This window comes from Pelophylax lessonae (genome assembly GCF_965119305.1).
Source record: "Pelophylax lessonae genome assembly, chromosome: 2".
Classification (NCBI taxonomy): domain Eukaryota; kingdom Metazoa; phylum Chordata; class Amphibia; order Anura; family Ranidae; genus Pelophylax; species Pelophylax lessonae.
The window spans coordinates 177,246,385-177,260,706 of NC_138769.1; the positions used below are offsets into that span (position 1 = coordinate 177,246,385).

The following is a 14,322-nucleotide window of genomic DNA, read 5'->3' on the forward strand; positions in this document are numbered from 1 at the left end:
GTGGCTTATGTCAATCAACAAGGGGGCACCATTAGTGTCCTTGCGGCCTTGGAAGTGGCAGGCATCCTTCACTGGGTGGAATGCTTTGTTCCAGCTTTCCTTGCTGTTCACATTCCAGGAGTGAAAAATTGGCAGGTGGATTACCTCAGTCGACAGGCCTTGGATGTGGGGGAATGGTCTCCTCCATCCGTAAGTGTTCCGGCAGTTGTGCCTTCGTTGGGGCACTCCAGATGTAGATCTGTTGGCATCTCGGGTCAGCAGAAAAGTACAGAGGTTTGTGGCCCGCCCCCGGGACCCTCTGGCAGAAGCGCTGGTGGCCCCGTGGGGTTAGTATCAGCTGATGTATGCCTTTCCTTCTCCCAAATTGCTGCCAATCAAGGTGGTAGAGATTCCGGTCATTCTTGTGGCTCCATGCTGGCCTTGCTGAGCTTGGTACATCGACCTGGTCAGGCTAGTCGCAGACGCTCCTTGGAGACTTTCTCTTAGGGAGGATCTACTGTTTCAAGAGGTCAATCTTCCAGAGTGATTCCCACTCTGTTAAAGGTGAAGAAAGCGACTTCTAGGAAGATTTATCATCGTATGTGGAAATCGTATATTGGTGTGAGTCTCCTGGGGTTCCCCCTCGCTCTTACTCGGTGGCTCAGATCTTGGCTTTCTTTCAACAGGGAATTGATCAAAAGCTGGGCTTGAGTACGATCAAGGGTTAGGTCTCGGCCTTGGTGATTTTCTTTCAAAGGCCATTGGCCACCCATTCCCTGGTGCGTAACGTTATCACGGGGGTGCGACACTTGTTAACTCCAGTACGACCTCCGTTGCCACCTTGGGACCTTAATTTGGTGCTGTCGGTTCTCCAGAAACCTCCCTTAGAAAGTATTCGGGAGATTCCCCTTACCTTATCCCAGAAGGTGGCCTTTTTGTTGGCTATCACTTCTGCGTGCAGGGTGTCGGAACTGGTGGCCTTGTCCTGTCCTCCCTACCTGTTGGTTCACAGGGATGAAGTGGTACCTCGTCCGGATCCGTCTTTCCTTCCGAAGGTAGTGTACAGTTTTCACTTAAATGAGGCCATCTTGTTACCCTCTTTGCCAAAACATTCTAAGGAGTTTGCACTGCATTACTCTGGATGTGGTTTGCGCGCAATCAGGGTGTACTTGGGGACTACTGACTCTTTTCGCAAAGTCAGATTTCGCAAGTCAGATTCGCTCTTTGTTCTCACGAATGGCCCTAAGAAAGGGCTGCCTGCGTCTGTAGCGACTATATCCAGATGGATCAGACAGACAGTGGTGCAGGCTTATTCAATTAAGTGTCAGGTTCCTCCTTTGCCTGTTAAGGCGCATTCTACTCGGGCGCTTAGTGCTTCCTGGGCTTTTGACCATCCGGCATCTGTGCTTCAGGTTTGCAAGGAAGCTACCTGGTCGTCTGTTCACACCTTTACCAAATTTTATAAGGTGGATGTGCTGGCATCTGCAGATGCCTCTTTTGGCTGCAAAGTTTTGCAGGCTACTGTTTAGGGGGCTTTTCGGCTTTCCTTGAGGGCATTTACGGTTTGTGTCAGGAGGGCATCATCTGTTGTTCTGATGAGTCCTATGTTGCCTGGTTGGCTATGGTTTTTAGCCTTGGAGAATTATTTTTCTGCTGTTCCCACCCCTCATTTTATGGCACTGCTTTGGGACGTCTCTATTGATATGCATCAGAGACTGCATCCGTCAATGAACGATAGAGAAAACTGGATTTTTGACTTAGCGTAAAATCCTTTTCTCTTAAGTTCATTGACGGACGCAGTACCCGTCCCTCTATTTGAGTTGGGTTATGTTCTCAGGCACTGCTTTGATACAAAACTGACATTCTATGCAGGAAGAGAGAGGGTATACCCCCTGCGACTGCCCATAGGCGTAGCCAGAACTTTTTTTCTGCCTAGTGTCCTACTCCTATAGGGGGCAGTATAACTCTACTGGTATGGATCAGAGACTGCGCCCGTCTTAACTTAAGAGAAAAGGATTTTACTGTAAGTCAAAAATCCATTTTTATTTTCTGCTTTTAATGGCAGTGACGTTTCACAGGAGATTTTTTATTTTTTTTTTTAAAAGGTATTTTATTAATACAAATGAATACATACAACAGCCAAAAAACAATGGCAACAAGGCAGTTACAAAACAGTGAATATAAAAGGAGTTGCATGCATAATGACCAATCAGCCATCAGTAAGTAAATTCAAGCATAATAAACCATCTCAAAACTGCATTAGAAACTGAACCCCCCCCCCCCCCTCCCAAACTATCCAGCCTTCGTGTAAACAGAATCTTAAGTTGAGCACTGGTACTGTACTAAGAACACAAACCGAGAAGAACATTTTTTTTTTTTTAAAGTGGGGCCAAGCCATATCCATGAGTCGAGAGGCAACCGCCCCTTTGCAAGCATCCCGGAGTGTCAAGCAGGATTCGTAAGGGTACCCACATTAATGCTCAGGATTTTCCCCCTCAATCTAGAACCCTCCTACACCTCCAGGGTTCCTGAGACCGAGTCTATCCAGACCAGCCATATTTTATCAAATTTTTTCAGGCAACCCGTAGCCAAATACGTAAGCTTGTAGAGAGGCAAGTTTTTAATAACGAGAGAAACCCAAGCCCCCACAGAGGGGGGAAATCAGGACTCTTCCACTGCAGTGCAATCATCTTTAGCATAAAAGAATAGGATACGGATAACACCTTTTGAGACTGCCGAAGGTCTTCATCAGCCAGGTTCCTGAGTAGGCACCTGTCAGGAGTGCAGACATTCGGAAGAGCCAGATTTTCTTCCATGAGTCGACACACCCCCCTCCAGAAGTTATGGATCCTGGGGCATGCCCAAACCATATGAAAAAAATCACCTTTTGGGTGCCTGACACCTATGACATTCCGCAGAGGAAAGCTTACCCATGTGGTGTAATCTATGCTGAGTATAATAAATCCTGTGCAAGTAATTAAGTTGTATCACTCTGTCACCGGCCGCTATAATCCCAGCAAACTGGGACTCAAGCAGCTCGTCCCAGGCTTCCTCCTCCCAACTGTGGCAGCTCTGAACACCAACGGTCTTTAAGTTTGGCAGTTTATTCTCCTGATCCATCAGGAGCAAAGAATAATATTTAGAAATAAGTTTCCCATCATCAGCATCCATAAGTTCCCTCTCCAGTCTTGCTGTCGCCAAGTGCACCCCTGTAAGGCCAAATTGAGCTGCCACCGCATGCCGAAGTTGCCAATAAAGAAACCAGCAGGTAGAGGGTACACCTAGTTCCAGTCGAGGGACCGAAAAGGAATTGAACGCATGGTCCTCAAACAGCTGATGTGCATATTTCAAGTCAAAGCTTGCCCATCTCCGAGGATCCGATAATTTATACAACTCCAGCAGTCCACAGGATTCCCCCCAGGCGTTTATTACAAATATGAGTAATTTTATGTGAGAGCCTCAAGATCCCCGAGGGGTATGGACCTTTCCTATACAGGGAATTCAGGAGGGCCTCATCGGATCCCATCACTGCTGCCGAAGTAGTAACCGCCGCATTCGGGAGGTCAGGGAAGAACCAGGCATGAACATGGGTCGATTGGGATGCTAGATAGTAGGCTTGGAGGTCAGGGACCGCCAGACCCCCCGCCGTGGTAGGGAGCTTCAAGGTATGCAGGGAAATCCTGGCCGGCTTCCCTCCTCAAATAAAGGACGTGAGTATAGTCTCGCTAGCTCTAAAAAGTGATTTAGGGAGATACACCGGGGCTTGCCAAAAAAGATATAGGAAACAGGGTAAATATATCATTTTAAAAATATTAATTCTCCCCATCAGTTTGAGAGGCAACTTGACTCAGGTTGACAGTCAACTTAAGTCTCTGTATCAACGGAGTAATATCTACATAAGCTTGTATAGGTTGTTAAACCGTCACCCCCAGGTACTTAAATTTGGGAACCACTTGAAGCACATGTGGAATAACTGTTAGATGACCGGGTAGGGTTAAAAGGAAAGACCACCGACTTATTCCAGTTAACTTTAAACCCAGAATATCTCCCAAAGGTTTCAGTCACCTCCTAGGCCACCGTCAACGACTGCTCGTGATCTGCCAAATAAAGAAGCATGTCATCAGCATATAGGGGACGTTTTCTCTACCAAGTCACCCACCCTACAACCTTGTATTCTCTCGTCCCTCCTAAGTAGGGCTGGGCCGCCAATGGTTCTATGGCCATGGCAAACAGGGGCGACAAAGGGCACCCCTGTCTGGTACCACGACACACAGAAAAGGGCTCAGTGATACTGCTATTAACACAAATTCTAGCCATCGGAGAGTCATACAGTAGTCCAACCCATCTAATAAACTTTGGCCCGAAACCCAGCCGTGCAAGGACCGAAAGCAGGTAGGGCCATTCCACTGAGTCAAATGCCTTATGAGTATCCAAAAACCACCACCACCCTGCTGTTCGGAGCCTCCGTAGGGACTTGAAGATTCATGTATAGCTGGCGCAGGTTTATTGCCGTAGAGCATCCTGGGATAAATCCCATCTGATCCAGGTGGATGATTTTAGAAATGATGGAATTCACTCTGCGGGATAAGACCTTAGCCAAAATCGTAACATCCACATTAATTAAGTAAATAGGACGATAAGATTCACAATATCTGGGCTCCTTGTTCGGCTTGGGAATTAAAACTATGAGGGCCTCCCGAAGAGAGGTCGGAAGCACCCCACTATCAAAAGCTTCAGTATACATGGCCAACAGGCGCGGGGTGAGAAGTTCTGAGTAGGCTCGATACCACTCAATTGGAAAGCCATCCAAACCTGGCGTCTTATTAGCAGCGAAGGAGGTCATCGCTGCTGCAATCTCCTCAGTGGAGATGGGTGATTCCAAGGCTAACCTATCAGCGTCATCGAGCGTATCTAGCGGGACTTGTTGTTGTAAATATGCATCCAGCTCATTCAGGGTATAGGAAACCTGATATGTGTACAAGGATTGAAAAAAGAAGACAGGCCGCCTTGATATCCTCTCTTGTAGTACATGGGCGAGATCTCTCATCATAATTTTCAGAGACAGCCGTGACCGGGTGTTCAGAGCGAGACAGGAACGCCAATATTTTACTATTCTTGTCACCATATTCAAATAACCTCTGTTTTTGGTAAAGCTAATTTTTCTGAGTTTTTTTTCCAGGAGCACCAAGTCTAATTGCCGGGGCACTATCGCGCCACAGGGAATAGTTGGAGGAGGAAGGATTCCTAATATATTCCAATTCTGCTGTAGTCGCTGTCGAATGTAGAGACTCCACCCTCCACGCCCTATCTTCCCTCAGTTGGTGAATCACCCCCGCTACTGCTCCCCTCATAGTGGCCTTAAAGGCATCCCACACGATGGCCCCAGAGGCTGTCTCCGGATTAACCTGCCAGAAGTGGGCGACCTCTTTGGCCGTAATATTGAAAAAAAATTTACTCTGACAGCCAGAGGGGACTGAGCCGCCATGTCTTGAATCCCCGAGCTGAGGAAAGGCAAATCCGGAGATGTGAAACTCGTATCAATTCTAGACAGTTTTATGAGAACAAGAATATTCCCTACTGTCCGGGTACTTCCAACGTCCGCAGTCCACCAGGTTGTATCTGGCCAGTGAGGCCGCCAGTGAGGAAGAAGACAAGTTCTCTCGCGGACACCTATCCAGTGCAGGGGATAACAGAGTTGAAATCCCCTGCCATCAAAACCGGCCCCTGCGCCACTTGGAGAAGCTGGGACATCAGTGTCCCAGAAGGCCAAGGTGAACGGAGGAGGTACATAAATAGACACAAATGTATATACCGCATTATCAATCTGCAGGAGTACTATTGCATATCTAGCATACATATGAGTAACCACGTGTTTAACCGTGCAGCTAATAGAGCGCGCAATCAAAATTTTCACTCCCCTAGCATGGATGGAAAAGGTTTAGTGAAAATTGTGCGCAATAAAGGCCCTCTTCAGAGCTAGAGTTCTGGAACCTGTTAAATGAGTCTCCTGTAAGAAAATAATGTGAGGCTTGTATTTCTGAATGTAGTTAAACACCAGAGCCCTGTCATTAACTCTGTCATTAAGGCCCTAACGTTCCAGGACAAGATTGTTAAAGTTTCCACTGCCATCGTAGTGATGGTAACCTCATTGCCCTGACTCTATAGGAGACAGTCCCCCTAGCTGGCACGGGGGGAAAAAACAGTCCAAAAGCAGCACCAGTCCCAAAAAAGGGATAAGAGAAAAAACATAAAAGTACATAGGTCGGAAAACAATCCCCAACATTAACCCCATACCCCCCACCCTGCTCGCAACCCCAACTGCCACACGCCTCAGCCCCAAACTAAGCGAGGAGTAGAACCATAGGGGAAAAACGGATATCTGCATTGTTCATGTGGACCTCCGGGGCCACAACGTCTACCGCATATATGAATCATCCGGGCTACAGGAGTAATTGAACCATAGGAAGCCTCCAGGCCCACCTTCGAAACAGGGTGACAGGAGAAAAGGGCGTTGAAAAGGGGGGACAAATCATCCATGCAGCCAAGAAGGGCCCTCCAAATAGATTGCCACGAGAAGTACCCAGCCAGGACACGGTCTGTCAAGTCAATGGACGGGCAGATGAACAAAATCACTTTATCAGCACGTCAGGAGACAGGGACTCGGGCTCTGCACAGGGAGTCCAGCCATTGATCAGCATCCGCAGGATCCAGGAAAAAATGCATTTACTTTTGTACACCACTTTGAGTTTTGCATGATAGAGTATGCTATAAGGAAGGTGTCTGTCCCTTAGTCGCTTTTTCACGCTCAAATTCGCAGCCCATTGTTTCTGCGTTGTGGCAGAGAAATCGGAAGATGGTAATGTTATTAAAACGGAGATCCAGCAATTCCCTGGCTTTCCTCAAGGCAGCATCCCTGTCTTTTGAAATGTAGAATGCGTGCCAACAATGGTCTGGGCCTAGCCCCTGGGATGAGAGCACGAGAGGGGACTCGGTGGGGCCTCTCAATAGCAAAGAGGGGGGTAAAAGTGTCCGGACTCAGGGATTTGCGCATCCAGTCCAGGAGAAAGTCCCCTGCCTGTCCTCCTTCTGCCCCTTCAGGGAACCCCAAAAAAACGAAGGTTATTGCGGCGTAGGCAATCCTCCATATCCCCTAGCTTCGCTACCTGCATCCTCTGTTCTGCCTGTATATCCCTGAGGGCTGCGGGGAGAGGGAAAACATCATCCTCCACCGAGCTGAACCTTTGTTCCGCCACCGAGACCCTCTGCCTTACCTTGTGCACATCATGTTTGAGGAGGGAGAAATCCACCCGCAGGGCGTCTATGTGAGAGGTCAGTGAGGCCTGGCATCCCTTAATGGCATCCATGATCTGCAACATGGTAGGTCCTGCCAGCCGCGCAGGTGGCGGGTCCCCGTCCACCCCCCTGGCGCTGATTGCGGGCTGCAACGCTGGCCTTCCCCCACATCCTCCGGTCAGGGCAAGAGCGGGCTATTTGAGGCGGGTGCCATCTTGGGCCTGTCCGGGGGAACCGGAGCCGTGGCTCGCCAGGGATGGCGGGACATCCCTACCGTACTTCACCATGTCCGTGGGGGTCAGGAGGCTTCCAGAAATCGTCAGGTGATGGAGCGAGGTCTGTAGGAGTGCGGATGTTGCAGGATTGTGTTATTCAGTGGCGGCGGAGCTGCCTAAAAACGCTCCTCACATACCGGAAGTCGGACACGCCCCCCCCCACAGGAGATTCTTTAAGTGTGTTTTTTATAGTTTGTTGTGGAATCTTTTCCTGTCAGGTACAGATACCTGAAACCTATTAGTCAGTGATACCAAATCAGAGATGTGTAGCTACATAGAGATCAGACAAGACTCAGTGGTTGATTCAAAGTGATCTAAATTTTATTCCGCGTTGGAGATTAAATATAGCATATGACGTATGAAAAGTAGGTTGTATTAAGATATATTATTTGACCAATCAGGAGTTAGTAAAAGTTTTGGTAAGCTTAGAGTTAAGTCTATATTTCGGCGTCTGCAATTTTCATCAGGGATTTTCCTTAAGATATGTCTTGTGGTCACGATATCCAGACAGGGTTCCTCATCCTCCAAGGAGAGGATTTTTTGTTGCAGAATATTGCAGCCCATTAAATATATTTTTAGCTTTTGCCAAGTTGCATGAACATGAAAGAAATAAGATGGAGACAAGAGATTAATGTTTTGAAGCCATTTTGTCCTAAGTAGCCATCTTTGCCACCTGAATTATATTGTTGTTGGATGGGTCATTTTTGATTTGTAATGGATTTTCTTGTAAAAGCAATCTTACTGTACTTTTTTCTTTTTTCCATTTGCCATTTTATAGGCGTTGTTTATTTGTTCGGAAAAGTTTGGATCGAGTCAGCAGAAGCATTTGTCAGTTGCTGTGTTAGTGTGAAAAACATTGAGCGAACCATTTACCTTCTACCACGTGAAACGGTAAGCTCCCCTCTTGACGGTTTTAGGTGTTTTATTTTTTTTTTTTTTTTGCAGACTGTTAAAAATCTCTAGGAGATTTGAGAAATCCTGTGACTTTTTAAGGCCTTGCTCACATATGTGTATATGTGTACAACGTGTATAGGAAAGCTTTTGGCAAGCTTCAAGCAGCTTTCTTGAAGCCGTTAAAGCACCTATCGGCTCCAGTTTGGGAAAGTTAATCATGGATCTTAATGGGGAGCTGACTCTTATTTTAGGGCCCCATTTTAAACATGAGCTACGCCTCTTTGATTGTGTTTGAGTGGGTTTTTTGAGTGTTTGTATAGGTGCATGTTTTCAGACTTGGGCATATTTATTTTATTAAAGCATTTTGGGGCCACAACGTGGGCAAGAAGCTCATGTCCTTTTTCGAGCGACAAGCTTTGTGTGACACTACGCTCAAAGTGTGAATGGGCATCATTGATTATACTGGTGTTGAGCTTGAAGTGCTTCCGGTAAACCTTTAAATTGTACAGTTTTTTTTTTTTTTGGGGAAATGTTGATTACTGTGATGCCTGTTGATGCTCATTTACACCCGTTTTGCTGTCTGAAGAGTGATCTACGTTTGTATTGCTCTACAGACAGTACAGGCGGTGAGGAGGCATAGTATTGCTGACTCACCACCTGTTTTAACACCCTAGATGCCAGAAAATCGCTTGGGTTTTACACCGTTGCCATGGCTTCACTCAAATGTACCACTCCTGGCTGCTGTCTGCAGTTAAGGGGCTGGTAAAAAATTTGTCCCTACCATGGGGTTTTACCATGAATTGGTGTACTTTTTTTTTCATATATAAAGTAGACACCAATTCTTGGCGTATACCAAACATGTCAAGCCTTAAAGTCTTGCACGCCCACGTGGAATGGCGAAAATCTTTTGTATTCAAAATTGTCCATGAGCAACGGTTGAAATGGCATCACAGGTAATCGAATTTAACAGCATGGCAGGGACAGGGTTCTATTAGACGCCTGATGTCACCTCTGCCCTCCACAACAGCTAATTAAGCATATTAGGGATAGACCAATGTTTTTTTTAGGGCCGATACCGATATTTTGGTCACAAGGTATCGATATGGGCCGATATTTTGTACATTTAAAGTTTTGAAAAATAGACAATTTTTGACACAAATCTGGTACTGAACATGTTAATTTTTGTTTAACCACTTCAATAACAGGCGATTTCTGGCACTCCCGCTTTATTTTGCTAGAAAATTTCTCGGAATCCCTAAACATTCTGTTTTTTTTAGCAGAGACCCTAGAGAATAAAATGGCGGTAATTGCAACTTTTTATGGCACACGGTATTTGCGCTGAAATTTTTCAAACGCGTTTTTTGCTTTTGGAAAAAAAACTGGTTTATGACTTTAAAAAAAACCAAACGCTAAAGTTAGCCCAATTTTTTGTATAATGTGAAAGATGATGTTACGCCGAGTAAATGGATACCTAACATGTCATGCTTTTAAAATTGCGCACACTCGTGGAATGACGCCAAACTTCAGTACTTGCAAATCTCTATAGGCAACGCTTTAAAAATTTTTTTTACAGGTTACCAGTTTAGAGTTACAGTGGAGGTCTTGGGCTAGAATTGTTGCTCTCGCTCTAATGTTCGCGGCAATACCTCACATGTATGGATTGAACGTCGTTTACATATGTGGCCGCGACGTACGCATGTTGCTTCTGCGTGCAAGCTAACTGGGACGGGGGCACTTTAATTTTTTTTTTTCTTATTTTTACACGTTCTATTTTAATTTTTATTTTTTGTCCCCTCCCGCTGCCTGTAAGAAAGATCAAGCGGCAGTTCAGGTAAAAGTGTAGGGAATCGCCTGAGGAAAAAATGATAGCTGCAGGCATCATACAGATATCCCCACTTAAACCCTACGATGTCCTATGACGTCCAACCCGGAGAAGTGGTTAATGCTTAATAGCTGGCTGGCACCCTGTGGTGGCTGGCTGGCACCCTGTGGTGGGCGGCTGGCTGGCACCCTGTGGGGGGTGGCTGGCTGGTGCAGGGCCTGTCTGTGGGTGGCTGGCTGGTGCAGGGCCTGTCTGTGGGTGGCTGGCTGGTGCAGGGCCTGTCTGTGGGTGGCTGGCTGGTGCAGGGCCTGTGGATGTAGGTAACTGGGTGGCACGGGGTTGCTACGAGTGGGTGTATGGCTGTGATACACTCCAGCGAGACTAGTCCAGATTCCAGACGAGGCTGTCCAAGGCGAGGGAGGCGGTCTAAGAAGGCAGAATGATGTCACAAAAATATCGGCAATATCGGCCAGTTCCGATAATCGGTCTATCCCTTTATATATATATATATATATATATATATATATATATATATATATATATTAAAAATTTTTTCTTTTTCTAGAGAATCCAGTTGCCATCAGGAAAAGACACTGGTGTTGCAGTGACCATGATGAATGTGTACCAAGAATTCAATGATCGCATTTCAGAAAAATATAGGATAATGAAATTCAAGTCTAAGGTTGGTGGTTTTGGTTATCCTATGCTGTTCGTGTGTTTTGGTTCTGTATAATTCTACATTGGAGATAGCTTTCTAAAGGCTGCAGTACATTTTCAAATTTGACCTTTCTCTATCGTCCTTTGACAGGCGCAGCTCTCAATGCTTCTTCACTATTGGGTTATGTGCCATTTACAGGAGTAGACTAGGCAGTGAAAATGTTTTATTCGACACTGTGCTCTCAAATCAGTTTCTTGTTGCCTAGTGAAGGAGTAGGACCTATGTTTCCCGCTGGGACTCCGGTCTCAGTTTTTCTTTTTTAAGAATGTTTGTTCATTTATCTTTACTCACTATCGCTAGCTAGTATCAGGGGGATCCTCCTGGTGAACTACAAGCGACACCTGGGCTGAGGTTTCGCACTGGATAATCTAGATCCTTATGGTCTCCCAGCCTGGCCAACGAGTGTGAGCAGGTTGTGGTCTGCCCAGGCCTCGCCACAACGGAGCCCCGGTGGATGGGGACGAGCCTGCGAGTGGATGGCTCGCCGGGACGCATCGTCCTGAAACGCCCTGAGTCGCGCAGCGTACCTCTTTTGGTTGACAGCACCCCCACTCAAGGTGGGAGGCGAGCTGCTTCGAAGCGGAGCCCATCCGTTCCATGGTATGGTGAGTGATGCAACGCCCCCCGTGTCCCTGAAACAGATCTTTGAGGGGGAGATGTGGGCCCACTCCTGGGGATAACAGGGTTACATAGTTACATAGTAGGTGAGGTTGAATAAAGACAATAGTCCATCCAGTTCAACCTGTGTAGGTGTGTGTGACTGTAATCATCTAACATAGCCCTTTATCTCCTGATCCTTGAGATGTAAGTCTAAGAGTCTTTTGAAAGTCTTGTTTCTCTGAAAGATCCCCCAGGCCGATGAGGACAGTATTACTATCCCCGACCGACCGTCCCCTGTCCCAGGTCCCCTCCCATCACATACATCCCCCCCCCCCCCCAGAGATAGAGACCCCCATGATTAGCTACATACAATTGTTAGTTCGGACTTAACAAACATACCTGCTGTGTGTGGGTTGTTGTGCACTGCATTGCACCACACTGAGGACAGGTGCTCTGCTCTCTGGGCTCCAGTGGCTGGCTGGTGTGTGGCGTGGCGGCTGGGCCTGACCGACCACGGTGAGGCGGCGCTGGCTGGCTGCGATGGAGAGGCAAGAGGAAGGGGCAGAGCCTTTTTATTAAGCTCCCGCACTAATCCACCAATCAGCTGTGTTCTTGTGACTTTTTTCTCCCAGGCGCAGGAGGGCGTGGCCGCGGCTGATGACGTAATTTCCTAATCGATGTTGCCGGCACCCCGAATCGATGCAGAATCGCGAAGGGTCGCATCGCGATGCATCGATGCGCCGATTTATATTCGGCAGGCCTACTACCCAGTCACGGCCACTGCCTTCTCAGTCCTCTGATTCGGAGCCTGATATGGTTGCCATGGACAATCCCATCCATGAGGGATCCCTGTCCTCGCAGTCAGATGGTCAGGAGGATATGTCCTCCTCTGTTGCAGCGCGGTAACAGCGCTAAGGTGGAAGCATGGATTTTTTCAGTAAGGGAAACATTGAAAATGGATAATGAGCCCACACAGTCAGGTCAGCGGGTAGTTTTTGGCTCCCGCAAAAGCCCAGAAGTCGGGTCGTGTTCCCTTGTCCCAAAGACTTTCACGATATGGTGAATGAGCAATGGCGCATTAAGCACGTGCTAGTGGTGCAAAGCGATTTATACGGTGTTAAACCTTTGCTGACTCAGTCTCAAATAAGGTGGATCACCCTGTTTCCAGAACAAATCTACTGTGGTACCTGTGGAAGTCTCCCAGGTGTTTACGGAGCCAGTGGACTGATGGGTGGAATCCCTTTCCTGGCGGGCTTGATATTTAAATTTGTATTCGCATCCGTCCTGGTTTCTCAGACTGTTACAGAATGGGTTGCAGTGCTTGGGGGTAACTTGACCGCTGAGACAGTTCCCCCAGCTCTGATGAGCTGACGGACCAGATGGTCCAGGCCCTGGTGTACCTGTGTGCTGCGGCCCTGGACGGGGCTCCTCTGGTTGCCAGAGTGTCAGCGGTGGGGATTGCCATATGCCGATTGTGTGGCTGTGTTGCTGGTTGGCAGACCAGGCTTCCAAGAAGGCCTTAACTGATCTCCCATTTTTGGTGAACGCCTGTTTGGGGACTCCTTGGATAAGTTAAGCAAGGGCCTAACGGGGCTAAGAGTTCTCTGCTACCCCATTCCCCAAAGGCAAGGCACCTCGAAGTAAGAGGGGACCCTCTTTCATGGCTCATAGGCGTTTTTTTTCTGTGCCGCAAGGGCGCGTGCAAACAGAGCCTCTTGAGGAAACAGGAATGCTTGGTCGGGTAAACCCAAGAATAGCCGGTCCGGTTAGGCGGACAAATCCTCTTCTACATGAAGGGGACGTCCTCACCCGATTCTTGGTGGGGGAGGATGTCTGCGTTACTTTCAAGAACCTTGGACGTCTCTGATCGGGACAAATGGGTTCACAAACTAATTAATTCAGGGTACAAGATCGATTTTCGGTGTCGCCGAGCAGACAGGTTCTTTCCATCAAATCTCCCGTCTGTCTCCGGATCAATTGAAGGATCTCAGGGAGGCAGTGCAGACTCTTTGCACGGGGAGTGATTGAGCCGGTTCCTCAGCAGGAATGATTTCAAGGTTTTGATTCAAACCTGTTCACAGTGCCCAGAAAGGAGGGCAAGGTGCGTCCAATTCTGGACCTCAAATCACTGCACCGCTTTGTGTGGGTGCAGAAGTTCGGATGGAATCAGTTTGGTTGGTGGTAGCATCTTTACATCAAGGGGACTTTCTGGCCTCCATAGCTGTAAATGATGCGTATCTGCACATACCTATTTACGAGGGTCATCAGCGTTGTGTCTCCATTTTGCGGTGGCGGAGGAGCACTTTCAATTTCTGTCATTATCCTTTGGTCTAGCGTCCTCTCCCAGGGTATTCACCAAGGTTTTGGCCCCGGTGCTGGCTTTGCTATGCAGAAAGGGAATTGCGATCCTCGGCTATCTGGACGATCTGTTGAGGGCAAGCTCTCATGTCACCCTGTCGGGTGACCTGGCATTCAAGGTTCAGACACTTCAGGAGTTCGGGTGGACCATCAACTTCCAGAAGTCTGCACTGACTCCGTTTAGTGCGCCTGAACTACCTGGGCATGATCTTACACTCCTCTCAGGCGAGGGTCTTTCTCCCAGAGGAAAAACTTCAGGCCTTGCAGGACGAGATCGGTTGCTGATGGACAACGATCTCTCCTCCCTGTGGACGTGTATGAGGTCCTGTGGGCTGTTGGTGTGGACTTTCAAGGCTGTCCCATTTGCTCAATTTCACACAAGG

At 47.6% G+C, this 14,322-nt stretch overlaps 1 protein-coding gene across 1 annotated transcript in view; it reads left to right on the forward strand.

Moving 5' to 3' along the window:
* Positions 1 to 14,322, forward strand: part of POLA1 (DNA polymerase alpha 1, catalytic subunit) — a 1,022,539-nt gene that overhangs the window by 141,909 nt on the left and 866,308 nt on the right. The window contains exons 11-12 of the mRNA XM_082247055.1: positions 8,326 to 8,438; positions 10,829 to 10,945. Of these exons, the coding sequence (XP_082103181.1) occupies positions 8,326 to 8,438; positions 10,829 to 10,945 (230 nt within the window). The remainder of the gene's footprint in view (positions 1 to 8,325; positions 8,439 to 10,828; positions 10,946 to 14,322) is intronic.